At 53.4% G+C, this 13,029-nt stretch overlaps 1 protein-coding gene across 1 annotated transcript; it reads left to right on the top strand.

The window, feature by feature from the left end:
- The first annotated feature begins 4,805 nt into the window (after window positions 1–4,805).
- On the top strand, window positions 4,806–11,993 carry FGF8 (fibroblast growth factor 8). The gene is made up of 3 exons (XM_071446058.1): window positions 4,806–4,930; window positions 9,139–9,245; window positions 10,195–11,993. Exons 1-3 carry the CDS (start codon window positions 4,906–4,908, stop codon window positions 10,474–10,476), a joined length of 414 nt encoding a protein of 137 aa, XP_071302159.1. The 5' UTR covers window positions 4,806–4,905; the 3' UTR covers window positions 10,477–11,993.
- The last annotated feature ends 1,036 nt before the right edge of the window (window positions 11,994–13,029 follow it).

A 13,029-nucleotide genomic window follows, 5' to 3' on the forward strand; every position in this document is an offset into this window, starting at 1 on the left:
GAATTTAGAGCATCAGGAGTGTCTGGTGTTTCCTGCTCTGGTTTTGCCTGGTTTTCCTTAGGCAGTGCAGAGAGGTGAATAGGAGGAACCACCTCACCTGTGCTGTGGTACATCAGCTGTTCACACAGCTCAGCCTGGAGGGTTTTTCTCCTGACCATGTGCTGTACTGATGAGCTGAGTGTGTGAATGTGCTGTGCCCTTGGAAACCAGCTCCTGCTTCTGCTGAGCACCTTCAGTGCCTGTCCTGCCTGCTCCTAAATGCTTTCAGTTAAATATAGGTTTGGCCCAAGACTTCTTCCTACACATAGGAAACCCCCTTAGACACATCTTTTTGCACCAAAAAAAAAGGGAAGGAAAATGAACAACGAACCGAATTTTGGGGTAATTTTGGCCAGCACAAGGCAGTTGCTCATCCTGTGCTGTACTGGGTTTGTTAATACTGATGCAGGGACTATTTTGTCCTTGGGCCCTGTGGGGTCAGCCCAGTGATGGGGCAGTGCCCAGGCTCCCCTGCCTGCCTGCAGCACCCCTCAGCAGTGAGGATGCTGAGCAAGATCGGGTGAGAACCCTGGGGGATCCATCCCCAGAAGTGACAGTAGGCAGAGTTTTGGGGAGACGCACTGTGTGGTGGGGAGAGATGTTGGTGCACTTGTATCTAGGGCTGTTGGGCACCTGAGCAAGGGGAAAAGTGCACAGGCTGTGTGTCAGTGTGCATGTGTGAGAGAGAACTGTGGCTGCAGCTGGTGTGATTGTGTGTGAAGCAGAGGGCTGTATTTTGTGGGTAGGGGTAAGCAAAGCAAAGCGTGGATAGCTGTGCTGAGGGTGCAGAGTGTGAGGGGTGCGAGTGAGAAGGAGGGCACCTCAGGGGAAAGGCTGCACGCATGTGCCAGCTGTGTGTGTGAAAGGCACTGTGTGCAGCCTGTGCGTGTGCCTGCGTGGCTGTGCGTGTGCAGGAGGGCTGCACAGGCGTGTGTGGGGCTGTGTGTGTGTGTGCAGGGCTCTGTGTGTGTGCGCGGGGCTGTGTGTGTGTGTGTGTGTGTGGGGCTGTGTGTGGGGGGTTGTGTATGTGTGTGGGGCTCTGTGTGTGTGTGTGTGTGTGTGTGTGCAGGGCTGTGTGTGTGCGGGGCTCTGTGTGTGTGCGGGGCTGTGCGTGTGCGGGACTGTGTGTGTGTGTGTGCAGGGTTGTGTATGTGTGTGGGGCTGTGTGTGTGTGTCTCTGTGTGTGTGTGCAGGGCTGTGTGTGTATGTGGGGCTGTGTGTGTGTTCGTGTGGGGCTCTGTGTGTGTGCGGGTCTCTGTGTGTGCGGGCGGGCCGTGCACGCGTGTGTGTGAGTGTGGCTGTGCTTGTGCGGCGGGGCAGCGGCCGCGCTGTCACTCAGGGGCGGCTGACAGGAGCTGCCTCTCCAGCGGCGGCAGATAGCGCTGATTGCTGATTCGAGGAAGCAAAATAGCAATTGTAATTATGGGCTCTGATAAGATAAAGGAGGGCGCGGGGAGCGCGGGGACCGGCAGCGGGGCACGGCCGGCAAATTAGCAGCTGTCACTCAGCGCCGAGCAGGCGGCGCCGGCCCCGGCCCCGGCCAGGTACCGGCCCCGGGGGCCGCCCGCCGCAGCCCCGCCGCAGCCCCCGCCCCGGTGCGCAACAGGTGGCGGGGCCGGGAGGGCCGGGGCTCGCCGGAACAATGCAGCCCTCGGCGGCCCTGCCCGGGCTGCGGGGCTGAGCCCTGTCCCGCCGCCGCCCGGCCCCATGGCCCCGCAGCGCCGGCCCTGAGGGCGCCCGCCCGCTCTGCAAGGTAAGCGCCCGGCGGGGATGCTCGCGGAGAAATCGGGGGTGTCCCGCTCCCCAGCCCGGTTGCGGAATTTGCTCAGCCTCACTCCTTCTCGAAACTCCGGCCCCCTCCATCCCCCTCCTCCGGTAATCCTTTTAATGTCTGGCACGTCCCGGGAGGGCTCGCCCGCCCGCTCCCAATCCACAACGCGCCCGCGGAGCGGCGAACCCCCAGCGGGGGGAACCGCGTCCCCGACCCACCCTCCGAGCCCTTAAACCCCGTTTTACGGATGGGGAAACTGAGGCACGGGCTGGGGAGGGAGTCCCGCCGACCACTGGCCGCGGAGCCCGGCCCTTAGTGGCAGCCCCAAGCCCCGGCGACACCTGGCCCGCCGCTGGCTTCGCTTCGGCAGGTACCGCCGGAACCGGGAGGGAAGCCGGGGTCCGGCCGGGCTTCCCCTGTGGCGGCTGCCGCCCCCCGGCCGCGCCCGCCCCCGCCGTCGGGGCTGCGGGTCGGCTTCGCCTCCCGCGGCGGCAGCGGGGCCGCGGGGCGGGGGTCTCCCCGCGGCAGGGAGCGCCCCGGGGGCTGACCGGGCGGAGGGGCCGCCGGGCCTTTCCCCTCTGTAGCCGCTTGTGCCCTCCTTTCTTTGGGGCGAGGACGTGCCGGCAGGGCGAGAGGAACCGAGGAGCTGAGACAGCGCCGCGCCCCCCGGGCGCTCCCGCCGCCGCCGGGCCCCCGGCCCCGCACCGGCGCCGCGATGGACCCCTGCTCTTCGCTCTTCAGCTACGTGTGAGTAGCGGCAGCCACAGCCCTCCCGCCCCGCGCCCGCAGCCCCCCCGGCTCACACCTCTCTCCGCTTTTCCCCCTCCCAGGTTAATGCACTTGTTCGTCCTCTGCCTGCAAGCCCAGGTAAGTGCCCGCTGGGCTGCCCGGCTTTGTTCGCCCCGCGGGGATGGGGGGTGCCCCGCCGCCGAGCGCCTGGGCAGGGAGGGAGACAGGGAAGAGGAGCAGTTTGAAACCCAGGAGACAAAAGTTGCCTGGTTGTAAAAAGCCGGAGCCGAGGGAGACCCCACCTTTCCCGGGACGCAAAATAAAGTGCGGGGGACTCCGGCTGCGAGGCAGAGAGTACCGAGATTTCAAGGAGATACGCAGGGTTATCTTAAAGCAGCTTTAATTCCTCTCTCCGCGACCTCTAATTACACTGTGGATACCCCTGTCCCTCTGCTCCGTTTTTTTTTTTTTTTTTTCCCTATATTGCTTCATCCAAAGAAAAAAAAAAAAAGCAGAATTAAAAAAAGGAAAGAAAACCCTGCAAAAGCCCTTAGTAAAAAGCGCAGCTTTTGATTCAGCTTAAAAGTGTCAGACTTTAGCATCGCTGGTTTGTATCGGCAGAGACAGAAGTGACATGAATAGATTAAACGTCCCGGGCAGAGCTTGTGCAACACCCGCATACCAGCAGGCACGCGTCGCTGGGAGCGGTGCGCCTCCAAACCGGGGTGAAGCCCCCTTTCCCCCTGAGGTTACAGGTGCAGAAGCTTTGTTTAAAATGCCCTTTAAGCTACTTTTAAAAATTATTGTTATTTTCCTGGAAGCTTGGGGGGGAAAAAATGGAGTTTCCAGCTGAAAAGTGAAGGGAGCAGAGCACTGGGATTGTGCAGTTGTATAAAAACATAGCTGTAATATTTTGGAGTATGAAATGGAGACCAAATAGCAGCATGGCTAATGACCTCTCCTCCACATGGTACCCTCATCAGAGCTGGGGAGAGAATCCTGCTGCATTATCCAAAACCCTTCTATAGGAAACACACATGCACAGGCAGAAGCAGAGGGAGAGAGATGACATTGTCAAGGGGAGATATCTCTATAAAGCTGGCTTTGGGAGAGCAGCAGCTTTTGCTTTTATTGTGGTTTTCTGTTGTTGTTTAAGACAGGAGGAAATCTTCCCATTTGACGTGGGGGTGGTGGGGGGTAGCCCCAGCCTTCTGATGTTGAAAGGAGCGATCTCCTAACATTTGCTCAGAATACATCTTTATAAATGTCAGGGAGCAGCGAAACTTTCCAGACTTAAAAGAGGGATTTGAGACGAGGGGGGAAAAAGACTTCTGTGCCAGCTCGCGAGCCGGGGCTGAGGGGGGAGCAGGTTTGGCCGCTCGTGAAAATCATTTAAAGCCCAGGAGCAGCAGTGTCGGGTCTGGAGAGGACGGGCTCAGCTGCAGCTCAGGGACTAAAGGGCTTGGTGTGCTGGGGCTAGGGATGACCCCGTGCTGGCAGCAAACAGCTGAGAGGGGATGAGAGCTGTGTTTGCACGGGTAGCATGTTGATATCCTTGGGTTGTTATACCTCTAAATACCTGTGCTGGGGTATGGTTTTCTTGTAATTCCTATGCCTCATAGTTCCACCATCTCTGTGAACTTTGTTTTTGAAGAGCTTAATAAGTGGGGTACTTGGGAGCAAATAGAGAGCCTGAGACCCAGAGGACAGGCAGCTGTTGAAACTGTTGGGGTGTGTGCCCAGGGCAGCTGGAGCAGTAGTGTGCTCCTGCAGAGGTGAGAGAGGTGTGGGATGAAAGCATCAGCTCTTTGAGAGGACAACATAGCGCTGTCCTGTATGTCCCACCTTGCTCCCCTCCTTGGATCCCATCAAGCTCCCAGCCTTGATGCCCATCTCAAGGTACCCCAGTCCCAGTCAGGACCCATTTGAGTCCTGGAGGGGCCTCTGGGGTCACCAAGCCCTGTTCTACTCCCGAGCTACCAGCACCACTGCTTAGGGCATGTCTGGAGAGGGCTCTTGTCACTGTGGCCCCGAGCTTAGTGCTCCTTCTCCTGGAGAGACGTTGATGGCACAGAGAGGCACCGCCGCGGTCCTGGCTCCTGGCCTCCCGTAAAGCCCAGCTGGAGGCCAGCGATCTCAGCTCAGCCCGCTTGCCCCGCTGAGGAGTAGAGATTATAATGGTGTGTTGTATATTTTTTAATTTCCTAAAGGTAACTGTTCAGTCCCCACCTAATTTTACACAGCATGTGAGGGAGCAGAGCCTGGTGACAGATCAGCTCAGCCGGCGGCTTGTCCGTACCTACCAGCTGTACAGCCGGACCAGCGGGAAACATGTGCAGATCTTGGACAACAAGAAAATCAATGCGATGGCAGAGGATGGGGATGTGCACGGTAAGGACACGCGATGGGGGGAGCTGGGGAGGTGTTCTCAGCCCAGCGTGGCGATTGATGATTTCCGTCCTGTTTGTTAGCCAGAAATCGTTAAAATCGTTCAGCTTGTGGGGGCTTGTAAAAGGAGAACATAGGGGTCAGTAATCAGCAGCTGTGTGATTCAAGGTGAGGGCAGGTTCCCTGTGCCAAGGGAGGGGACCAGTTCTTGAAGGATAGGCTCTGCTTCTTTCCTTTTAATTCTTGGTTTGCACCTGACTCAGAGGACTTGGGGCTATAGCATCCTGAGCATCATAAGATGTTTTATCCTAGCTCTTTGCAGAGATGGGATTCCCTGGGACTTTCTTTTGAAACAGAAATGTAAGGTAAATTGGAAAAAGCAGAGGCAGGGTGGAGAAAGGGAATGACTACTTTGGAAGCCTTCCTTCATCTAGGACGGTCTAAAGTGGCATTTTCCTGTCCCATCCCTTCCTTCTCAAAACAAATCATGGGGAAAGGGTCAGCGAGGCAGTCAGCTGCAGGCAAAGATGCTGCGGTGTTTCCAGAGACAAAGCAGGGACTCTGCAAGCATGAGAGCCTGTGCTCTGCCACGGCCCCTCTGTATCACCCTGGCACTCCCTCCCTAAAACCTCCACCCTCTCTGGGGCAAGGGGACCGGTCCCTCTGCTGGGGACTCTCGAAGCCCAGATACTTTGATCGTGTGAGCTCCGGACATGTTGGGATGGTCGGATGCAGTGCTGGGGTCAGTGAGTGGGGGCCGGCTGCGGGAGGCCTGGTCCTGCACCCGGGGCAGGGAAGTGCCTGTGCTCCTGCGTGCTGCACACAGGTATCACAGCCAATCCTCTTTGGTATTAGCTGCATTTTCCCTTTCTTCCTTGGCTAGATTAGTAGAAATATTTTTTTTTTCTTTGCCTTACTGGTTTTTGGGGGCTATTTCTTCATTTTGCTTTGGCTGAAAATTTCATGCTGGACATTATCAGTGCAAGCACAGTGATGTTCCATACATCCAGAATTAATCTTGCAAATGAATTATTCCCATCCTGCAGCAGCTCTAACTTGAAAGGGCAGTAGCTAATTTCCGAGGCAAAAAAAAAAGAAAGTCCCATCTTGTTTTAGACCTCTAATGCCTGGATTTTAAAAAACAGTTAGTGCATATTTAAATAACAACCAGGTTTAAATATGGCCAGAAGGAGGGGACTGGTGGTGGCTTGAAAAACTCTATTAAAATGTAATAAAAAAAGGTTAAGCATTTGAAGAGCTAAGGAGGAAAATGAAGACTGATCTAAACCAGAAAGAGAACAAGCAGTTTTTCAGATGTAAAGTTTTAAAAGAGTTGCAAGTCTGTAAATGTTAAAATAGAGGTTCAGGATTGTTCTGTATGAATCTCTAGGGAGGCCCCCATGTCTGGAAGAACTATTAAAACGCTTCTTACTTTCACCTTTTTTAACATTTCCTGAATACTTTCTCCTCTTCGCAGTCCAGTTGGGGGATCAAGTGTGTCTCGCTGCATTTTTTCAGCATTTACGTAGCCACTTTCCCTTCAAAGTTTGAGCATGAAACATAATTTTACTGGGATAAATCTGTCACTTAAATGAAAGAATAGAGTTGAAAACGTTAAGCCTCCCCCCTTCCCCAAAAGAGGAAGGGGAAAAAAAAAAAGGAATCCCCCCAAATGTTATTTAGAAATCCACTTTTGTAGCAAAGATTCCTCCTCCCCAAGCCCTTCTTTCTGCTTTTTCTTTCTTTTTTTTTAGTCTCATTTTTGGGGGTGGGCGTGTATAAGGGGTTGATTTATTTTTGCAGATGACCCCTTTCCCCACGCTGACATTTTTACAGCCGACTTAACATCGAGTCCGGTGTTTTCAGTTATTTGTCTTAATTGTCAATATTTGATTGACTTTTTTTAATTCTAAGGGAAGGCAGGAGGCTGGTGCAGCCCAGCTCATCCCTCCCAGGCTGTGCTTGCCACCAAGAAAACCACTGCCAGCTGCAGCTTGGACTCAACCCCACGAGTGGCTGGAGACACCAGCACAGCTCTCTGCCCACTCGCCAGTTTTTGTCTGTGCCCAGGGTTTTCTGTGGGTTGGGGCTGGAGTTTGCAGGGTTCACAGGTTGCCTGCAAGGGTCTAGGGGTGCAAGTCCCTCGGGCCAGGTTGTCTTCATCCTCTGTGGATAAGGGGTCTGGAGTGACACATGGGCTGGGCTCATGCAGGCCAGCAAACCCGTCTGGTGGCTGTAAATCACAGCTGCCCTTTGGGGAAAAAAAAAAAAGAGAAAAGTCCAAAAGAGAAGCAATGTGCATCTTTAAAGCAGGGTTTTGTGCTCACTGGGGCCAAGGCCTCCCCACTCCCTCCCTCTATCCCTCTTCATGCCTCCCTTCCTCCCTCCCTCCCAGCTCTCTCTATCTCTCAGAGAGAAAAATCAATTCTCCTCAAACCTTTTACTGCCTCCAAGATCAATTCCACCCCTTTCCCCAATATAGATAAATAGGGGGTCACTGTCTCAGTGCTTTGTTTGCAGAGTGCCATCGCTCCCGTGGGTGGTTTTGGGGATGCTAGGTGCTTGTCAGGCTCTGGGCATTGATCAGCACAGCCTGGAGTTCACTCTTCCCAAATTTCTTGTCTCTGAGTTCAATCTGTGCCTGCCTAGGAGTAGGGGGATGTGAGTGCATGGTAGCCTAGGGACAAGAGATGCTGCAGGGTGATATTGACAGGAGGGGGTACAGGGAGGGGGTGCCTGCATGCCTATCAAGATTGGCTGGTCTAACAGCACCAAATCAGTTGGCCCCAGCAAATTTGGGGATGACCTTTCCATTGGTCAACTCAGCAGCTGCCACTACTGCCTGCTTGCTGTCCCCACCCTTGGTGCCATTGACCTCGGCAGTAGCATCTGTCATAAGATGCAGAGTTGAGGCACTGCAGAGACAGAAAGGCATCTGCCCCTAGCCCAGGGTGTGATTTAGGCTCAGTTTAACTTGTGTGTGCACCTACAGCCTCCTTCTGCCATTCAAAGCATCCTCCTGCAGAGCCTCCCATTCCAGAGCCACATCACTGCCTTCGCTGGGGCTTGCTGGAGGCTGAGCGTCCTGGGGTAGAGATGTGCAAGCTGCAGTGAGCTGCAGTCCTGAGAAACTGAGCAGCCCTTGTGCAGGAATCAGAGAGGATAAATAAGGCATCCACGGACTTAAAACCCATAATAAGAGTGTAGGCTTGGAACCTTTGTGGCCTGTCCTCTAATTGCCTTGCTGGATAGCATTTACAGTACTGTGGGCTGATGCTGGACAAGAGGTGGTGGGACAGTCACAGCTGGCTTTTCAGCATCGTGGGGGATTCTTTGGTGCTTGGCACAGCACAGACCTTTTGAGGTGCAAACAGGTAGCCACTATTCCCAGCGGGGCTTGCTCTGGGGACAGCAGCTGCAGGAGCGGGAAGAAGGATGTCCTGTCCCCATCCTCCCCCTTCCCTGGGAATGGATGGGCTTTGGGGCTTGGGTTCCCAGGGTGAAGGCAGGGAGGGAAGGTGACAGGTCTATTTATAGGCGGCCCATCGACCCAGCAATTTGCATAGCTCCTTCGGAAGTGGATCGATGCCTCCATTAAAAAACTGAGACCAAATCAATACGCCCTCTCGACTCGTGCAAAGGTGAAAGGCATTAAAAGGGTGCCTGTACCCTTCACGCCTCCCCTGCCAGCTGCAAAGTCACTGCTCCTCCTGCAGCCCTGGCCTGGCAGAGGGACACGGGGCGGTGTCCCCTGGGCTGGGGACAGCTGGCAGCACACTGTGCACTTCCAGAAGGTGCTGTCTGACTCTTGCCCACAGGCACACCTGGACTTGCCTCAGTTTGCAGGCAGCTGCCTTGTTCTCTGCCAACCAGTGTGTGCCCTGCTCACTGCCCTGCATCCATCTGGGACACCTCTGTGACACCTGAACCACTGAGGCCTGTGGAGCTGGGTAAAACAGAGCTACTCCCCGTCCAGCACAGCTCAAGGGGCAGAGGGACACGTCCAAGGTCATGCAGGGACACAGGGGCAAGTTAAGGGCGTGGGGGGAGAGGCTGTATCTTAACCTCATGTGCTGATTTTAGGGCTCTCTGGCCCAGTTGCCAGAGATCACATACCTGCAGTGCCCAGCATCTGGCTGCATTGCTGGGGCCTCCTTACCTGTGCCAGCCCTATCCCACAGCCCCTCTGACCTCCCTCCCTCTCTCCCCAGCCAAGCTCATCGTGGAGACAGACACCTTTGGGAGCCGCGTGCGTATCAAGGGGGCAGCCACGGGTTTCTACATCTGCATGAACAAGAAGGGGAAGCTGATTGGCAAGGTAGGGTGCGAGGGTAAGGGCAGGGCAGGGAACTGCCGGGGACACGAGTGGGGACTGCCTGGAGAGGAGCTCTGCTTTTGGGGGCAGGGGAAAAGCCATCCTGCAGCCCGAGGGGGAGCCAGAGAGGTGCCGTGTGGGGCACATTCCTTCTATCTCTCGGAACAAATAGGCGGATTGCTGCTCTATTCTCCACGATTACATGGTACAAGTGCCAGGAATGTTAAGATGCTCCATGGGGCTGGCCCCAAGGCCAGACCTCACCACCTGCTGGTTTGTCATGCAGCTTCTGTGCCTTGATGCCCCTTCCCGTGGTGGGGGGGGGGGGGGGGGGCTGGACATGCAAAATCCCTCCAGACCAGTGATTATCTGCAAGGATTTTCCACGGCAGCTGCTGCCTGGGAGCTGCCCCATGTGGGTCCCTCTCTAGTCCTGCTACTGCCCATCATGGGGGAGCTCAGTTCCTGGCTACCTCCTGCTCCCCCACCATCTGTGGGCACTGTCACCATTGACCTCATGTCACCCCTCCTGCCACTCGATGCTCCTTGATGTCCCTCTTCTATTAAAGACCCCAGGAGGACAGGATGGGTGGGTGAATTGGGATGGAGAGTTTGCTTACGGTTACATCCAGGCACAGAGGGAGGCTAAAGTTCCCTTATGGATGTGGTGGAAGTTAAGGCTGGGATGTTCCTCCATGGATGTGGTGGAAGTTAAGGCTGGGACCAGCTGGACTGCTACAAAAGCAGCAGCAAGCAGTGTTTGTGTCACGATGCCTTCTCCCTGCAGCTTGTTAGGGAAAAGCACATTTTGGGCAATTCTGACTTGTGGGAGAAGTGAGCCTTTGGTTGCCCCCAAGTTCTGCAACCAGCAGTCAGTGCAGGGTGGGGCAGTGAGAAGCAGCCCTCTGAGAAAGTGCCTCTTGCTTAAATCTCTGCTCCTGTCCCCTTGTCAGAGCAACGGCAAAGGCAAGGACTGTGTCTTCACGGAGATCGTGCTGGAGAACAACTACACGGCGCTGCAGAACGCCAAGTACGAGGGCTGGTACATGGCCTTCACCCGCAAGGGCCGCCCCCGCAAGGGCTCCAAGACCCGGCAGCACCAGCGCGAGGTGCATTTCATGAAGAGGCTTCCCAAGGGCCACCAGACCACCGAGCCCCACAGACGCTTTGAGTTCCTCAACTACCCCTTCAACCGGAGAAGTAAAAGGACTAGAAACTCCAGAGCGGGCCCTTGATGTGCCTGCCCCGCCTCCTCTGCCTGCATCTCTCCTGGAGGATGCTCCTCTGAGCTTGGTGGACTATATGTAGAGACTTTCCCATATGGGTATTAAAGAAAACACAAAAACAAAAAAAAAAAGAAAGGGAGGGGGGAGGATAAAAAAAAAATTACCTGCTCTAGTTGTTGGTACTTTTTTGGGGTGTGTTTGGTTTTTACAAAAAAAAAAGAAAAAAAAGAGGAAAAAAAATGAGAGAGGCTCTATTTTTGTACTCCAGCTTTAAAAGTAATGAAACATTCAAAGACTGGTGAAGGGAGAAGAGCCCTTCACTTAGAAATGTTCTAGTCTGTTTGGGGTTGCGCTTTATTTTGTAATTTTTTTTTTTGTAGCTCTAGAGGGAAAGGAGTTAAAAAATCATGTTTAAAACCAACAAGCAAAAAACCATAGAAATCCAAATCTGGAAGCGATGTGCTACTTAAATGAACTGAACTAATGCTATGCTTGCTGGAGAAGATGGAGAAGCTGGAAAACGGCTGAGAGGAGGGGATTTATTTTGGAGGTGGTTGGAGGCCTCCTAGGTGGTTTTTGCAGCCTGGGCGATGTGGGAACACTGCCAGTGGGGGCTGACTGTGACACCTGGGGTGAGGACCACTGGATGCTTTCTTTCCTTGGACGTGCCTACTTCTCCGGCTGAGCAAGGGGTTGCTGGAAGTCGCATCTTTCTGAGAATGCTGCTGGCTTCACAACTCTCAACTTAACTTTTTTTCTCAGGAGGGGACAGGGGTGATGGATTCCCCAGAGAAAGTCCTGAACTGACTTGGTACCTCTTTACCCACGGGAGCATCTTTGGCATTTGGTTTGTTTTAAAGTACTAAGGTACAGCTGCTGTGGAGCGGGCTGATAACTGGTATTATTTTTTTCCCCATGTGGAAAATGTGAACTTCTCACCAAAAATTGATATTTTTTTCTGTCTATATTTTTTTATGAGATGCAAGTTTTCATCCATAAAATTAAACTAAGTTTACAAATTATTGTGGAGCCATTTCAGGCTGTTTTGTTGTGATATTCAGTATCTTGTCATAATAGTTGGTGCTTCCATTGCCAACCATCTCCTACAGGTTTCTGACCAGAAATACTGCCACCCTTGACCCCCCCAGGAAAGGAGGGGGGTTTCTTTCAAAATTTCTGTGTTGACAGAAGCCCAATTTTATATTTAGAAGGAAAAAAAAAACAAACCAAAGGAAACATTTAATCTCCTGAGTGAACATCCTCAGCCAGCCTTGCTCTGCACATGCTGCCCTGGGACTGTGACTCTCTCCAAAGGGTTAAACCAATTATTCTTCACGGGGAGGGCAAACAAAGACACTGGATAGGAGCCAGAACCAGGGGTGACTTTTCATCCAATCTTTTTTGATTGTTTGAGGTTTTTCCTGTTTCCTTGAGGATTTTTGTTTTGTTTCAGCTGTGTACAAATTGAATATGAAATGATTGAAATATTTATTTAATATGTGCATTAAAAGTTTGTATTAGTCTAACTGAGCCTGATGCTTTCCAGGGAGGGGCTGGGGCTGGACAGGCATTGGAGAGGGATGACAGAGGATGGCAGTGAGGTGCAGGATGGGGCTGAGGCTGCTGTTGGTGCAATTTCCTTCCCAAGGGAACAGCACTGGAAAATGGGAGACTGCCCCAAGATTTTGGACCCAGATGAGTCTTGTGGAAATCGTGGTTTTTCCTTGCAGCAGATTCCGGATTTAATGTGCAGATGCCACTTCTTGAGGTGTGGGGGCAAGGCCCACTGCAGGTTGAATGGGGACAGAGTAACGGAGCCTCGACCACTGCTTTCGAGGATGGGATGAAACTTTCCAAGAGAAAGCTGCTATTTGCTCCTCTCTTTCCCAGAAGAGCTTGGGGGCTTTGCAAAATGGGCTTTGCATCCCCTCCTTGAGAGAATATTCAACTCTGCTGCAGTGCTGGGTCTTGCTTACAGGAGCTGATCAGGGATTCAGATATGGAGTGGTTCTAAGGTATGGAAGCATGCAAGAATAAAACTGTGGAATGTGTTAAACTGCCCAAGTGTGGCAGCCCTGCAAGGTGCATCTCAGCATCCCTGGTGCCAGCCCTGGGTTTGTTGCAATGCTCATGGGGTGCCTGTGACAGGCTGGGACTGGTCTGTGAGGCTGAGCCTTGCCCTGGCTGACACAGCAGCCTGGGCTGAGCTGGCAGGATTTGTCAATAATTTCAAGGAGGGAAAAGAAGGGGCTGAGCACTTGGCCTTTCCCTGCACCTGAGTATCAGGGAGAGCAGGGATGTTGCTTGAGCCACAGGACAGCATGGATGGCTTTTGTCTGACTGTTCCAGGAGGGACCCAAGGGCTGCAGAAGCCTGAGGATGACAGTGGGGGCAGACTTTGTTGTGGTTTACAGACGGCAGGAATTAAAAGTGAATTGCTCCTGGTCTTTCCCCAGGCAGAGATGGTGTTTGATAGTCCTTAATGGTTGCTTTTCTTCCTTTAATTTGTCTAACTGCTTTTCCTAATGGCTTTGTGAACATGAGTGAATTGGTGCCAGGTGC

This window comes from Agelaius tricolor, unplaced genomic scaffold, assembly GCF_023055355.1.
Source record: "Agelaius tricolor isolate 1412-34295 unplaced genomic scaffold, bAgeTri1.0.p SCAF_22, whole genome shotgun sequence".
NCBI lineage: Eukaryota > Metazoa > Chordata > Aves > Passeriformes > Icteridae > Agelaius > Agelaius tricolor.